This window comes from Equus caballus, chromosome 10 (genome assembly GCF_041296265.1).
Source record: "Equus caballus isolate H_3958 breed thoroughbred chromosome 10, TB-T2T, whole genome shotgun sequence".
Taxonomy (NCBI): Eukaryota; Metazoa; Chordata; class Mammalia; order Perissodactyla; family Equidae; genus Equus; species Equus caballus.
The window spans coordinates 18,636,771-18,653,022 of record NC_091693.1 but is presented as its reverse complement, the minus strand read 5'-3'; the positions used below and the strand labels follow the sequence as shown (position 1 = coordinate 18,653,022).

The 16,252-nt window shown below is 51.7% G+C and overlaps 1 protein-coding gene across 7 annotated transcripts in view; it reads left to right on the top strand.

The window, feature by feature from the left end:
• The window catches only part of LIG1 (DNA ligase 1), a 49,088-nt gene that overhangs the window by 7,944 nt on the left and 24,892 nt on the right, over positions 1-16,252 (top strand). For 4 of the 7 annotated variants that reach the window (XR_011421934.1, XR_011421936.1, XM_023650012.2 and 1 more), the window contains exons 2-9: positions 1,223-1,299; positions 3,897-3,986; positions 6,467-6,602; positions 9,229-9,343; positions 12,893-12,988; positions 14,501-14,608; positions 15,524-15,637; positions 15,864-15,942. Coding sequence is in view for 4 of the 7 variants with exons in the window: in XM_023650012.2 (XP_023505780.2) it covers positions 1,223-1,299; positions 3,897-3,986; positions 6,467-6,602; positions 9,229-9,343; positions 12,893-12,988; positions 14,501-14,608; positions 15,524-15,637; positions 15,864-15,942 (815 nt within the window). In the remaining 3 variants the exon portion in view is untranslated. The remainder of the gene's footprint in view (positions 1-1,222; positions 1,300-3,896; positions 3,987-6,466; positions 6,603-9,228; positions 9,344-12,892; positions 12,989-14,500; positions 14,609-15,523; positions 15,638-15,863; positions 15,943-16,252) is intronic. The other 3 variants (XR_011421935.1, XM_023650013.2, XM_070223113.1) reach the window with 1 other exon arrangement.

Here is a 16,252-nt window from a genome sequence, read left to right as displayed (position 1 = left end):
TTAATGTATTTTTTTAACTTTTTGTGCTTTTAACATTGGCATCTGAGCTACCATCTGTTGCCAATCTTCTTTTTTTTCCTTCCTCTTCTCCTCAAAGCCCACCCCCCAGTACTTAGTCGTATACTCTAGTTGTAGGTCCTTCTGGCTCTGCTATGTGGAATGCCACCTCAGCATGGCCTAATGAGCCGTGCTAGGTCCGCGCCCAGGATCTGAACCTGTGAAACCCTGGGCCTCCAAAGTGGAGCACGTAAACTTAACCACTCGGCTTTGGGGCCGGCCCCCTGTTTTTAACTTTTTATTCTGAAATAATTATAGACTGACAGGAAGTTGTAAAAATAGTCTGTAGAATTCTGTGAACCCTGCACCATCTTTCCCCAGTGGTGACATCTTCATGTAACGGTGGTCCAAGATCAAAACCAGGAAATTAGCATCAGACAATACTGTTAGCTGGACCGCAAAGCTCCTTCAGTGTTTAGGTGGGTGCGCCTGTGTGCGCACGCGCGTGTGTGCGTGCGTGTGTGTGTCTGTGTGTGTGTGTGTATTTGATCCCGTGTTAAGGTCTGTGTAACCACCATCACCGTTGGGATATGGGAACCTTCCGTCTGCACCAAGGAGCTCCCTGGGCTGCCCCTTTCTAGTCGCCCCCCCTCCCTTTTGTCCCTCACCCCCGCCACCTCTAATCTCGTCTCCCTCTCGAGCTTTGTCATTCGGAGAATGTTACGTAAGTGGAATCATGTGGAATCATGCAGAGCGTGGCCTGGTGAGATGGTGCGCTTGCTCGCTTGACAGTATACCTTAGCAGCCGCTCAGCAGCTGGTTTATGCAGACCAGTGGGTATGAGTTAACCAACTGCCGTGTTTCACCGTCGTTTTAGGATATTACATAATCACCTCAAAACAGTTTTTCACTAACCTTAAAACTTCCCAAAAAACCCCAAACAAAATGGAAACAAACCATCAGGTCTTCAGTGTGTCCTTCGTGTTAGATGAAAAGCAGGCTCCATATGGGAAGGAGGCTTCTTGCTGTCTGAGTTGGGACTCTTCCTTCAGAATTAAATCTCACGAACAAATCACTTTGGTCCATCAAAACGAGAGTTTCTTCTTGATGGGGAAACTCATGTTTCTGACTTTGTGGGGCTTTTTCTTTCTGACAGAAGGAGGTGTATGTGTTTTGGTCTCTGCACAGCCAGTAGCCTCACCGAGTATTTGCATGTCTGTTCCAGGGGCAGCTGACCGGAGAGGAGGAGGCGGAGGAGAGGGGAGGGGAGAATTCTGACGCCATCATGCAGCGAAGTATCATGTAAGACCCCGCCCTGCCGTCTGACACTCTCCACGTTCTGCTTCTCTCTACATCTGTGCCTTTTCTCTTTTTTTTCCCCTAATGTTTTAAGATATGCTTTTTTGTGTTTGTTTTTGTTTTTTGGTGAGGAAGATTGGCCCTGCACTAACATCTGTTGCCAATCTTCCTCCTTTTTTTTTTTAACCCTCCCCAAAGCCCCAGTAGATAGCTGTATATCCTAGTTGTGGGTCATTCCACTTCTTCTATGTGGGACCCCACCGCAGCGTGGCTTGATGAACAGTTTGTAGATCTCTGCCCAGGATCTGAACTGGCAAACCCGGGGCTGCCGAAGCAGAGCAGGCGAACTTAGCCTCTCAGCCACGGGGCTGGCCCCCCTGTGCCTTTTCTTAGAAGAACTCAAGTTAGGCTTCAAGTTGGAACTTCCAGGGGTTGAGCAGTGCAGAGAATGGGGAGTGGGATGTGGAAGATGGGTGGTGTATTAACCAAAACGTTTTAGTTGCAAGTTCAGAACCCTAACCCAGTGGTTCTCAATCAGCAGCTGTTTTGGCCCCCAGGGAACTTCCGGCTGTGTCTGGAGACGTTTTTGGTTGTCACAACTAGGGGGAGGAGGGGCCTGCTGTTAGCATCCAGTGGGTAAAAGGCCAGGCATGCTGCTAAGCATCCAAGAGAGAGCACAGGACAGCCCCCCACGACAAAGAACCATCTGGCCTACGAATCAGCAGTGCCTAGCTTGAGAAACCCTCCACCGAGGCTTCAGGAAAAAGGAGGGAGAATGACTTGGCTTGCATAGTTGAAACCTTCTGGAGTTAATGGCCTCAGGCTTGGTTGGATCCACTTGCCAAAACTTTGTCACTGGGAATCTGTCTCCATCTCGGCACTCTGACAGGCTCTCTCCCTTGGGCTTGTGGCCCCTGGAGTTAGCAATCCCAGTGGAAGAGGGTGCCTCTCTCTGAGCCGTCCCAACAATATCTAGGGTCAAGTTTCATGGGCCCAGCTTGGGCCACATGCCTGTCCCTGAAGCAGCCACTGGAGCCACAGGCCTGCAGTGCTCTGATTGGCCAGGCTTGGGGCACGTGCCCACCCTTGTCACAAGTACGGAGGGAATTTGGAGGAAGGGACATCCCAGGAGGAAAGTGGAGGGCTGTTCCCAAGGAGGGAGCGGATTCTAGACTGACCCAGACAGGGACATCCACCACGGAGACCTGGGAGATGGTGGCTCAGGGATCCCAGGCTGTGTTTTCCTCCTGTGATGAGAAATCTGGGCTGGTAGCACTTTTGATAGCTCTGTCCCTTGCTTTGCTTTATTTTTTTATCTTTTAAATATTAAGGAAACTTTTTATTTTGGAATAATTTTTTCTTTTGAGGAAGATCAGCCCTGAGCTAACATCTGCTGCCAGTCCTCCCTTTTTTTTGCTGAGGAAGACTGGCCCTGAGCTAACATCCATGCCCATCTTCCTCTACTTTATATGTCGGACGCCTCCCACAGCGTGGCTTGCCAAGTGGTGCCATGTCCATACCCGGGATCCGAACCGGCGAACCCCAGGCTGCCAAAGCGGAACATGTGAACTTAACCGTTGCGCCACTGGGGTGGCCCCTGGAATAGTTTTAGAAGTACGAAAAAATTGTAAAGTTAGTACAGAGAGTCCCTGGATCCCCCTCACCCGGTTTCCGTGGTCCACCTCTCACATTCCTGCGGTCCCTTTGTCACAGTAAGGAACCAACGCTGGCACGTCGCTATTAACTAGACTTCACGCTTGGTTCAGATTTCACCAGTTTACCTGTTAATGTCCTCTTCTGTGTCAGGATCCAGTCCAGGATACATGTGGCCTGTAGTTGTGTCTCCTCTGGGTGACAGTTTCTCAGACGTTCTCTGCTTTTTTTTATGCCCTTGACAGTCTTGAGGAGTACTGGCCTGGGATCCTGGAGACCATCCCCTGGTTCATTGTGTCTGATGTTGTTCTCACGGTGGGAGTGGGGTGGCGGGAACGAGGTGATGGAGCCTCTCGCTGCCTTGTATCGGGGTGACGGCCCAGAACGGCACAGGCGATGCTGACGTCGCTCACTTGGTCAGGGGTGTGGCCAGGCCTGCGCACCCTCAGATTCCCATTTTTCCCGCTCAGTCCTCAGTTCCCTGGAAGCCAGCCACGGATCTAGCCAGTCTCAAGTGGAGCGAGGGCGCCTTGCGTTCTTTATCTTTCTCAGAGCACTTACTGCCTCCTGACGTTTTATATCCAGCTCTGTAGTATTTGGCTCCTCCACCAGAGTGTCGGCCCCTCGTGGGGGACTTTGTGTGTCTCGTCTCTGCCGAGTCCCTAGACCCACAGCAGGCCCTGGCACATAGTAAGGGCTTAGTTAATACTTGCTGAATGAAAGTTGGGATGTGTCATCTCTCTCAGGTGAGTCCTGGCAGAAAAATAAGCAGAGTGTTGCCTCCTCTGTCTGAGCCTTAGTTTCCTTATCGGCCAAGGGGGTTGTTTCAAATCCTCTGTTTCACGCTGGGATGGGAATGGGCGTCGGAGCTGTAGCATACAGCATGGAGCAGAGGGGTTATTGGTGCTGTCGTCATTCCTTTTTTCCCCCCTCCTCTGCTCCTCCAGGTCATTTTTCCACCCCAAGAAAGAGGGCAAAGCAAAGAAGCCAGAGAAGGAAGCGTCCAACGGCATCAGAGAGACGGAACCCCCTCCAAAGTACGTGATGGGCTAGGATGTGGTGAATTTGTTCCTTCATTACAGGACTCCCTTGGCGGCCCAGGTGTTGCAAACCTAGCTCAGAATGTCTCGGGGCCCCAAAGGGAAATTTTGACTCCAGTAACTGGGACGTCCAAAGGTAGTCCAGCTTCAGGCATAGCTGGATCCAGGGCCTCAGAGTTTGACATGTCTTGGCTTCATTCTGGAGCAGACTTTCTTCAGGAGACAGAGAAGCTGGCCACGGGCCGCATCTTGATGCCGGCTCATCTAAGTCAAAGTAAGCATTGTTCTCTCGTCCAGCATCCACATCACAAGTTCCCAGGAAGACCCTGCTTGGGTCACATGATCACTCTGGATTAGTCAGCTTGCCAGAGCCTGGACTTGACCTGGATTTAGTTCACATCCCCCATTTGGGACCCTGGGCAACTAACTTCACTTTCTGTGCCCCAGTTTCCTCATATATAACAGGGTGTCATAGTCTGTATCAGGTTTCTGTGTGGGTTCCATGAATTGACACATACACGACCTGGGGGACAGTGCCTGGAGCATAAAAGGCGCTCACTCTGTGCTAAGAATCAAGTTGAGATTTCCTTCAACACTCTTGATTTGCACGTCTGCCCCTTTTGTGTGTACATTGCTATGTGTACATGCGTGTGTAGTTTTATTTTCTGTGATATATTTTAATTTTTTTAAAAATACAGACCATGCCGTGTCTCTCACTCCTCAGCTTGCTTTCTTCAGCGCCGTTATTAGAGATTTTTTCCATTCACAGTCACAAGACTATCTGATCCCTTTTACCTTCTGCCTTGGTTCCATTTTAGATACATATTGGAGAAATTATTTAACATTTCCCTATGATGGATATTTAGGTTGCCTCCAAGTTGTGGCCGAAGCAATCTATGCTGCAATAAATTGTCCAAATATGTGTCTCCTTAGACACGTGTGCAGATATTTTTTTCTAGCATAGATACCCCTCTGTATAATTGTACGTGCTAATTGTTAATACGTTAACTCAGAATAGTAGGTAAAATAAAAATGTGAAGTCCTTCCAGTATTCACTCCCCAGAGCAACTACTTTTACCAGTTTGAAGTATATTCTTCCACACGTTTTCTCCTGTGTGTATAAACATACGTGCAACTAACCCGGTTATTGACACAGAATTGGTGCTCAATGAATGTTGGTTGAATGAATACGTGTTTCCCATCCTTACGTATTAGATAGCAGGTCCTCTTCATTTTGGACTCTATTCTATCTGAAGTAGCTGGCCTATGCCTGACATATAACATATACTCAATATCGCCCACCTTTACTTTTAAATAACAAAACCAGGATTGTTATATATGCCAGTTGCATATATACAGAGGCAAACATATTTTTTCCATTCATTGAGTCATGTGTACGTATTCATTTATTCAGCAGCTGTCTGGTGAGCATCCTCTGTACCGGGCACCGTTGTAGGCCTTGGGTTTTGCAGTGAACAGAATCAACAGCAACTCCTCTCCCAGAGCCGACAGCCTGCTGCGTTCTTCCCACAAGAAAAGTCTTAGAGCCCCCACGCTTTGTATAGACCCCTTTTCTTCTTTGTACCGATGTTGGGTCACAGGGATGCGCCTCCCTGACCTGATGAGGGCGTTGTTCCTATACCTGTCGGTCTCTCTGTCCCGACGCTGCCCTCTGAGGGTAGAAACCCGTGGACTCAGCCATGCTCTCAGCATCTTCAGCGACCTCCATCGGCACACACGCTGCGCTGGGCTTTGACGGTCTCTGGTCCTCTGAGACTGGGGGCTCCTCCTCAGAGCCACGTCAGGGGAGGCGTAGGGCTGCCTTAGCAGCAACCGAAGTCACAGTGACGTAGTTAACTAGGAGCTGCCTCTTTCTCATGGGATTCTGAGCTGTCGAGCCAGCGTCGGGCAGGTAGGAGGCTTGGTACCGCTGGGGTGTCCTGAGACCTGGGCTCCCCACCCCGCTTCCCACCCAGGCCCTGCCGTGCCCTCCCCTGCGTCATCAGAGTGGGGCAGCAAGTCTGAGTGACGGGTAAGACAGCATGAGGGCATCAACCCAAAGCAAGTTGCATGTGTCAGTCCTGGCCGCTCGCAGTCTATTGGTCATGTGACCACAGCTCACTGCAGGGGAGGCTGGGAAGTCCCCAGCCGAGGGCCATGTACCTAGTTAAAACTCAGGGGCTTGTAGGACTAAAAGAAAGAGGATCTTCAAATGGATATCGGAGTCCAGCTTCTGCCCTACGTGGGGCTTCCACTTGTTTCTCAGCATTGCCCTTTGCATGTGGGCACATTGGAGGCCTCCAGAGATGTGTGATGGATGGATGGATGATTAAGAGTATATGCCAAGGAGGACCTTAGAACATGTTCACTGACTGCTTTAAAGGAAAGGAAGAGAATGAAACAAGGAAGAAGCTGCAGTGTTGGGGGCAGTGTCCCTACTCTGCCTGCTGGAACACCCCCATTTCCCCACCTTCCAGGGTGGCGCTGAAGGAGCGGAATGGAGTGGTGCCCGAGGGCGACTCTCCAGTGAAGAGGCCAGGGAGGAAGGCAGCCCGGGTCCTGGGCAGCGAAGGGGAGGAGGAGGACGAGGCCCTCACGCCCCCCAAAGACCAGGTAGGTCCCTGTCAGCCTGCGCATTTTACCCAAAGAAAGCATCTTCCCGTTAACCTCTGGAACTGATGCAGCGGCTGCTCAGGAGAACGCTGGACATGTGCCCCAGGAGGCGGCGGAGGTCGGGGCTGTGCCCTGGGCCTGTGCATGGCCTGATCTGTGTGGTCCCAGCAGGTCTGGGGCAGGCCCCTGGGCCTCAGCTTCCTCCCGTCACATGCAGCTCCCAGCAGCACCTGCCTCACAGGGTGGCTGTTGCGATGAAGGGGTCAGTTCACACACAGATCTGAGAATAACGCCTGACGGGAAGGAAGGGCTCAAAAGTACTTCCAGCACCGGGGCTGCCCAGTGGCGTCGTGGTTGGGTTTGCGTTCTCCGCTTTGGCAGCCTGGAGTTTATGGGTTCAGATCCTGGGCATGGATCTACACACCATTCATCAGGTCATGCTGTGGCAGCACCCCACATACAAAATAGAGGAAGATTGGCACAGACGTTAGCTCAGCAACAATCTTCCTCAAGCGCAAAGAGGAAGATTGGCAATAAATGTTATCTCAGGGCCAATCTTCCTCACCAAAAAACAAACAAACAAAAAAACCACCATAGCAAACTTCCAGCCTCTCCTGTTGTCAGAGGGCCTTTCATCTTCTTCAAGCACACAGGTTCACTTCCTTTTATTTAAGAGTCATTTGGTGCCTGTCCATTGCTCTGTGGAGAACGTCCACAGGGCAGCCGCTCAGTCTATCAGGGGTGAAGTCAGATCCTGTCTCCCCCGCTGCGTTACAGCTCAGGCCAAAGCCGGTCCGTACTGGGACCCACGAGGCCCCTCGAGAGCCGCCCCTTCCTCCTCAGCTGCGCCTCCTCCCTGGCTGCCCCTGCCCCGGTGTCTCACACACACCAAGTGGGCCTCTTGCTCTTTCTCCTGCCTCAGCCTCTTTGCCCGGAGCGTGCTTACGGCCCGGTCCCTCACTTGCTTCAGGGCTTTGCCCGAAAGCCACCTCAGAGAGACCCCCCCTCACTGCTTGTGTTAGTTTCCCACTTGCTGCCTTAACGATTCGCCACAAACTTCGGGGCTTGAAACAGCAGAAGTTCCTTATCTTACAGTTCTGCAGACCAGAAGTCTGGCATGCGTCTCCCGGGGCCAAATCAGAGTGTGGGCTGCGTTCCTTCTGGAGGCTCCAGGGGAGAATCCATTTCCCTGCCTTTTCCAGCCTCCAGACACCACCTTTTCTCCACTTTCAGAGAGGCACTGCTGTGCCCTTCTCACTCTCTGCCTCCCTCTTCCACGTCTAAGGGCCCTGTGAGCGCCCTGGGCCCACGTGGGTGAGCCAGGCTAACCACCTGTCTGAAGGGCGGCTGGTGAGCGACCTTAATTCCCCTGCAGCTGTAATTGCCCTTTGCTGTGTCACGAACGTAGTCCCGGGGGCCAGGGACTAGGACAGGGGGGGCTTCAGGAGCTGGGACTCCGCCCCGAGGCTGCTAGGGAGCCATGGGAGGGTTTGAGCAGGAGGGAGACAGAGGTAGCTTTGGGTCCTGAGCGGCCTTCGGAACATCCCTCTGGGGCCTGTACCCATCAGGGTTCACGCAGGAGATGGAAACCACGCAAGCGATCTGAACAGAGGGGATTTATATGGAGCTGTCAGCTGGGCCTGCAGCTCGTAACTAGGTAACTGAAGGGATCAAGAGAGAGCTCTCACCCCAGGGCTGTGGAGCTGAAATTCAGACCGTGGTGAGATGCTGGCTGGTGGGTGCTGGGGTCTCTGAGCTTGGAAGTACATAGGACTCAGGTCTTTGAGGAGTGGGCGCTGGGCCGAGGGTGCTGCTGGTGCTGGGGTCTCTGATGGCGCACCACCTAGCACCCTGCGAGTACTGGAAATACCGTCAATTGGTTCCAGCTCGCGCAGGCCCTCCAGCGCCCCGTGTTGGCGCTGCCTGACACAGAGCTGGCTGCCGGAGCGGGAGAGGGGTCTGCAGGGTCCCGGCGTCACAAGAGACCGTGGGCAGGCTGGGCTTGGAGCCGAGGGGCAATGGCTTAATGACCGGCACAGGGCCTATAAGAAGGTGAGTTAGCGCTTGGAACCAAGACACAAATAACAGTGGCTTACGCGAGGTGGGAATTTATTTCTCTCTAATAAGCAAAACAGTCCAGGATTAGTGTGGTCGTCTCACAGCGTCAGAGAGCCAGGTGCTTCTAGACTGTTCCTTGCTGTTCCTGGATGCCCTTGTCCCAGATGCCAGTGGGAAGAGGAGGGACTCTACTTGCCTTTGAGTGTTAGTAACCGAGGGAAGCGGGTGTTGTTTCCCCTTACGTGGTCTCGTGGGGAACTGAGGCTGACGGCCACGCCAGCTGCAAGGGAGGCTGGGAAGTGTCCTCTTTAGTTGGGCCATGATCTGCCTAGCGAAAAATGAAAGATTCCGTTACTTTAGAAAAAAGAGAGTTGTTATTGGTGTCTGTAATGGGGAGACTCTGGGACCGTGAAACTACTCCGGAGGTGGGGGGATGGCCCAGGTGGGAGAGGATGAGGCCCGCGCTGGGGGAGTCTCTCCTTATTCCCAGCTGTGGGGGAAAGGGGATAGCTGACTGCTCCCTCTGTCCTCCCCTCCCTCCATGATTTCTCTCTCCTCCCCCTTCCAGAAGCCTGCCCCGGACTCTCCGAAAGTCTCCCCTCCCAGTCCTGAGAGCACCCCTGCCCTCTGCAGCGCCTCTCCTGCGCGCGTCTCCCCGTCAGGGATCCCGAAGCGCCGCACAGGTGAGGACCCACAGGCCCCTGCCCTTCCAGTGCCCGTCTGTGTCCATGCTTGGATTTCTGCATCACTCAGCCATCCTTGTGACAGCTCGCATCTCAGCACTGTGATCAAGAGCGTGGCTCCACCATCCACTGGCTGTGTAACCTCGGGCAGATGATCTACCTTCTCTGAGCTTTGGTCTCCCTCTGCAAACAGAGATGATGATAATTACAGTACTTACGGCACAGAGATGTGGGAAGGATGCAAAGCGAATACGTGTAAAGTGCTTGGAACGGGGCCCAGCCCATAGTAAGGGCTCTGTACGTGTTGGTTATTGTAACTGGTTGTGTGCAGTCATGGAGGCAGCCTGGCTCTCTGTGGGGGCGTGGGAGAGGGGCCACTGGTCAAGGAGACTTCTAGAAGGGAGGTTAACGAAGCTGAGCCCTGAAGGGCAGGGAAGGGCGAGCAGAGAATGAGGAGAGAAGGGAGCTCCAGGCAGGGGGAGAGGAAGAGCGGAGGAGGCCCTTCGGAGCTGCTAATGGCGTGGTGTGCTGGTGCTTAGAGCCAAGGGCTGGCGACAAGAATCGATCAGACTGGAGAAGGTCGGGGAAGCCAGCCTGAGGAGCGGCACCTCTGTCCCCAGGGGGGTTGGCAAGGGTTTGTGCAGGAGAGGGCCAGGTCAGAGAGACCCACACGTAACGCAGGGTGATGGGGCCTGCCGAGCGCCTGAAACATGGCAGATGTGACAGGAACTGAATTTTTAATGTTATATCATCGTATTTAAATGTAAATTCGAAAGCTGATGCTCCTTGTATATTTGGAACAACTTAGATATGTGAATCGACTTTCAGCGGTAGATCCTATGAAATCTAAACAGATCGAGGACTTCTGATGAACATTTAGCACACAACTGAGATGTGTTGGAAGTGCCTTGGATTTTGAAGACTTAGTGTGGAAAAAAGAATGTTAATGATTTATTTTAATAATGAAAACATGTTGGCGTCAGACAAGTTTGGATATTTTGGGTCCAGTAAACTATATATTAACACTAAGTTCACTCCTTTTTTCCCTTTTCTCAGTGTAGCTACTAGAAAGGTTAAGATTACATGTGTGGCTCACCGTAAACAGGTTTCCCTACTATCTGAAAATAGAGCGTTCCTAGGAACCCTAAAAATAACCTAGCAAATCATACCAAATAACCTAGATAGTGTAGACCTAGAGAGCGCTAACGGATAGTAAAAGTGGAGTGGTGTTATAAATACACGACCCATAGAAAGTAGAAATAATGTGTGTGCCCTGTAGTTTCACTCAGCAGAGTCAGGAAGACGGCGAGCACACGGGAAGGCTGAGGGGTGCTGGTGATGATGGGGTGTTAGTTAAGTGAGTTTTTGGATGGGCCAGCCCGGTGGTATGGCAGTTAAGTTTGTGCGCTCTGCTTCGGCGGCCTGGGGTTCACAGATTCGGATCCCAGGCATGGACCTAGCATTGCTCATCATGCCACACTGTGGCGGCATCCCACATAAAATAGAGAAAGATGGGCACAGATGTTAGCTCAGCAACAATCTTCCTCAGCAAAAAGAGAAATATTGGCAACAGATGTTAGCTCAGGGCCAATCTTCCTCACCAAAAGAAAAAGAAAGTAAGAAAAAGTGAGTTGTTGGAGGTTGGGGTGGCAGGAGGTACAGGAGACGGGTGTAGGAGAGAGAGGCAGAGGGTCGTCTGTTAACATCTCATCATCGTCTGAATCCATCAGGGCAGGCAGGTCACTAACATCTTCGCCTTCTTCTCTGCCTCCCTCCATGTGGAAGGTTGAGGTTCATCGTGTCAGTGGCTGATGGAGGGCTTGAAATACGACAGTGTGGGTGACTGCTTAGCTTCTGTAATGGCTCCCTGCAAAACCGACGCTGAACACTATTTTCGCTTTTTTTGTAAAAGCAGAAGTCCTTGGATTTCTTTCCTTTAGTGAATGTAGGTCTTTGGTAAAAGCGAAGCCGTGTACAGTGAACTTTTGGATAGCGGGGGAAACCTGTGTTTCCGTTGGCTGGTGCTGGTGTAAGAAATAACAGAGGTAACAGGGTGCTGTGGGGGCTCAGAGTTGAGCCAGCCCGGGGGAGGTGCCGTTGCAGCCGAGTCGTGGGAGTGGGTCCGGGTTGGCTGTGTTGAGACAGGGCGGGTGGGAGGTGTTGCAGCCGAGAACAGCATGTGCAAAGGCCTCGAGGTGGGAGCAGCCTGGCAGGTGTGGGGAATCCCGAAAACTTCAGTGTTTCTGGATGATAAAATGCGATTTGAGGAGTAGGGAGAGTTTGAGGATAGTGCATGGTGAGAGAGGAGCTAGAGGGGAGAGTGGGGGCTGCCTCCCAAAGGGCCGTGCAGGCTAGATGAAGAGTTGAGGTTTTGCCGTGGGGAATCGTGGGGGGCTGTGCACTGGAAGGGACGGCTCAGTCCTGCAGGAGAGGTGGTCACGATGAAATAACCGAGTGGCTGGCCGCTCGGGGCTGACACCAAGATTGGCCCTGGAGGTGTGTCAGGGGATCCTTCTTAGAGGAAGTGACATCTGAGCTATATCCCAAAGGGCCGCTACACAGCATGTGCAGAGGCCCAGAGGTGTGACACAGTTTGGTGTGTGGAAACGACAGCGATTCAGTACTGTTGGAGAATAAACTTGGTTATGTGGCTTGGGAAGAGTTAGAATTAGAAGGTCTGGTGGAGAGAGATCAGGTAGGACAGGGTAGGTATCAAATGGCCTTATCCTGGCGTGGGGCCTGGGGAAATGGGGGAGGCCTCTGAGCAGGGGAGGGACAGTGCCAGCCACGGCTGGTAGAAGATCCTCGGGGCCGGGAGCCCAGGGAGAAGGTGAGAGATGACGATGGTGGAAGTGGTCACAGCTGCCTCTTAGTGAATTCCTCGCCGTGTGTTCGTTTCTCAGTTTGGAGTCTTCTAGAAGCAGGCTCTGAAGTTCTGAAATAAGGATTCAAGTGCAAGTTGCTTCTTCAGGGGGCGCAGAGAACACAGACAGTGCTCGGGGAAGGGCAGGCAGCCGGTGATAGGTGTGTTGTCAGGCCAGCCACGGCAGGGGCAGCTGGAGCCTAATTCTCTGAGGAAGCCCTGGGAATCAGCGTAAGAGTGTGCCTCAGAATTATCGATCTGAGATGCGAGGAGAGGGGCGTCTGTGCATCAGCTCCCAGCAGTCACTGGGTGAGGCTACTCCCCGGGCCTGTTGACCTAGAAAAGCTGGGACACACGTTGATGGTGAGATCTTAGGGATGTAGGCCAGGCACTGAAAGCATCTGCTAGACTCGGGTCCTGGATGGAGCACGTTTCATCGTAGCTTACTTTCGGGGATTGTTTCCATTCTGCTGATGTGGGAGAGCGAGGCACAGAGAGATTAAGTAACCTGCCCAAGGTCACACAGCTGAGAGAAAGCAGAGCTTGAAGGATGAGGCCTGCCTTGGGGTGGAAGGGGAGGGGGCCCAGAGCCTTCTCAGAGGCCCCGTCATTGGTGGGCCTGAGCTTGCCGAGGTGGGGGCAGGAGGGCCAGCCAGTCAGCCACACCAAGCCCTTTGCCTTCCCAGCTCGGAAGCAGCTTCCTAAACGGGCGATTCAGGATGTCCTGGAAGATCAGAGCGAGGACGAGGACAGGGAAGCCAAGAGGAAGAAGGAGGAAGACGGTGAGGCACCAGGACGAGAGCCGTGTGTGCATTGTGTGCACGTGTGTGTGTGCGCGCGAGTGTGCATGTGTGTGTTGGGGGAGGGGGGGCGTCTGGAAGTGTGGGGGCCTGTCTGAGAGGACAGGAGGTTAGGACTCCACTGATGGATGCCTGTGTCCGGGAATCCGGACGTGGCCGTCAGAATCCCCCGCACCGACACAGGAATTTTTGTATGCAAGCGTTTGGGAATGCATTTTCTTAGCCATCTTGATTCAGCCATCATAATTCATATGTAGTTTCCAAAGTTTATCTTCTATTTTTATGTTTATTTTATGGAAAGTATTCTCCTCTAGATGGTTTCTTTTTCCTTATCCATTTTCCCAGAAAGCAGAGGTTCCCAAACTTTCACAGCATCCTTAGCATCCTAGTAATTTTTCCTGGCACCCCAGGCCGATACTGCAAGAGTTCTGTTTAAGTAATTATATTATGTCCGAACAACTGTTCATGTTCCAGCAACTTGGGTGTTTTGAGAAAACTATACTCATACACTCAAGGAAAAATAATATTCTTTTTCTTCAATAATCACAATTACTTCCTAGTAGGATGTCTCCTGGGCACTGCTCACTGTCTCAGACTTGGGAATCCGGGTGAAGACTGCCACCCCATTTCCTGTTCCACGTTGATTTATGGACAGTACTTGGTTCTTAGCACAGGCCACCACAGAAAACCCAGCTTTGCAGGAATATGGTGTTGGGGATTGCAAGGAATAGGATCTAATACTGAAAACTAAGACCTTGAGCTGGGAGTTCATACAGTGTCCAACAGATGTCCCCAGTTTCCCTTGAGGAGTGTGAAAGATCCTGCTGGTCCCTGGGAATTCCCCTCTTGGTGCACGCATGCTCCGCCCCATTGATCGCTGGGGGCCAGTATGAGGTCCGAGCCGTTGCCACTGCCCATTTGCTTAATGAAAAGTCCTCCTTAGGCTCAGTTTTCCCAGGGCAGATTTGAATTTGGTCGACATGTGATTTCCCATTGGTGGTTTTTAGTCAGTAACAAATTTTGCTGTGAACCCTGCCGTTTTAGCCATTGTCAGGGTCTGGGGGCCTGGAGGCCTGGGGGTGGGTGGCTTCTTTCCAAGGCAAATTTTCCCCAAGTAGTTTATGCAGTTTTTGTTGTTACCCTAGAGGTATGATTTTTTTCAGTTACTTAAAAAATTTTTTTTATTTTGATCTATAGCAAGTTATTTGCATTTCGAACCCTTTCTGATTCTGTTTTGCGATGAATAATTCTAAAATCATAGTTCGCAAGAAAAGACAGGCCGTTTGTGTCTATTTCTCAGCTGCACTGGTGAGCGATGGGGTTGGACTTCCTCAGAGGTCCCCGCCCTGCTTGGGGTTGGCCAGGAGCGTGTTCTCACACCTCCCATCACCTTGCAGACACATGTGATTGGCACAGGAAAGAGCACATGGGGGCGAGATGTCTTGGGACTTGAGATGTCCCTGGGAGCCATCTGACTTTTCTGTCTGTCTTCAGAAGCAGAGACCCCGACAGAAAGCCTCACAGAGCCTGAAGTGGCCAAAAGGAAGGAAGTAGAAGAGAAGGACCGGCCCACGACGCCCCCAGAGCTCCCAGAGAACTCCAGTGAGTTCCTGATCCTCTTCCTCTCTGCAGCCCCATCTCCTTGGGTTTGGCTTCAGACATCATTGGAGGACAGTTACTAAGATACAGGTTCTCAAATGTGTTGTTTAAATGTGAATTCTGGAGGAATCACAGGTTATATTATTATTATTTTTTTCTTTTTTTTGCTGAGGAAGATTTGCCCTGAGCTAACATTTGTTGCCAGTCTTCCTCTTTTTGTACGTGAGCCGCCAGCACAGCATGGCCACTGACAGACGAGCAGTGTAGGTCTGCACCCAGAAACCGAACCCTAGCTGCAGAAGCGGAGCACGCCGAATTTAACCACTAGGCCTCTGGGGCTGGCCCTATTACTATTGTTTTTATTGTTAATATTTTCCTCCATCCAAGTGGGGAAAAAAAGAAAGAGCCAGTCATCTTCCAACAAAATGTTTTTATCTTTCAGAAATCACAGGTCGTAAGTGTTATTAACTGAGCAGTAATTTAGTAGGTTAGACGGCCAGGCTGAGTTAGGGGCTTTTCGAGGTAAAGGGACCTTCCCAGGCCACAGGACAGCGCCTGCAGTCAGGTGTCCGTGAGACTCCTCTGTCGTGAGCAGCACTGTGGGGACATTTTTAGGATACCGACCCGTATTTGATTTTCCGCCGCTGCAGGAGAAATGGGAACATTTTCTTCTAATCGTGCTGAGATTTCTTCTTACCACTATTTATTTGTGAGTCTCCAATTTCAGGCCAAATGCTGGAATTCCATTAGTCACTACTGATGAAAAAGCGTTAGGCCTGAGAGGCTCAAAACTTACAGAAAGGAACAGGGCGGAATTGGTTCTGTTTTCCATCTGTAGGGTCAAAATGACCTGGGGGTTGAAAATAAAGTCTCAGGGTCGAAAGCGTTTGTGCACCATCTGATGTCTCTGCTTAAAAGCAGAGCCCCCGACGGACAGCGTTGCCGAGCCTGAGGGGGCCGTGAAGCAGGAGCCGCAGGAGGACCAGCCTCAGCCTCCTCCCAGAGCCCCCAAGACGCTCAGCAGCTTCTTCGGTGAGTTTCTGCTCGCCCCGCTCCCCAGGGCCGTGCAGGGCAAGGTGAGTGGGTCTTTCTGCAGAGAGCGCTAAGTCCCCGGGGCACGGGTTAGAAGGTCTGACCCCTCTCTCCCGGCTCATCGCCCCTCTCCCCGAGCATCCGGGCTGTGCTGGGGGGAGAGCGGGAGGCAGAGGGCGATCGTCAGGAGGAGAAAAGACCCACAACTTCCTGGCTTCATTCGCAGCCCCCCGGAAGCCTGCAGTCAAAAAAGAAGTGAAAGAAGAGGAGGGGTCCGGCGCCCCGAGAAAGGAGGAGACCAAGGGGTGAGTCAGTGTTTGCTGTCGAGTAGAGAGGAAGGACAGTGGATTGAAAAAGAATGATGCAGTGAGTCCAAAATCTCTTTGATTTTTTTTTTTTAGCCCTCCAAAAATGAGACAGATAATCACGAAAAATTCTTCCAGCTTTCAAATTCTGTGATTAAGGTTTAATTATTCGAATGAAAATGTTTTGGGGATTCTTAACGTCAATTCTGTACCCCAGTTGAGACCTTATTAGTGAGGTTAAATGGCACCGTTCTGCCGTGTGCCTGTGCTGTAGGAACAGTGAGCTCCTTTCCGTGGACACCTGCCGTGT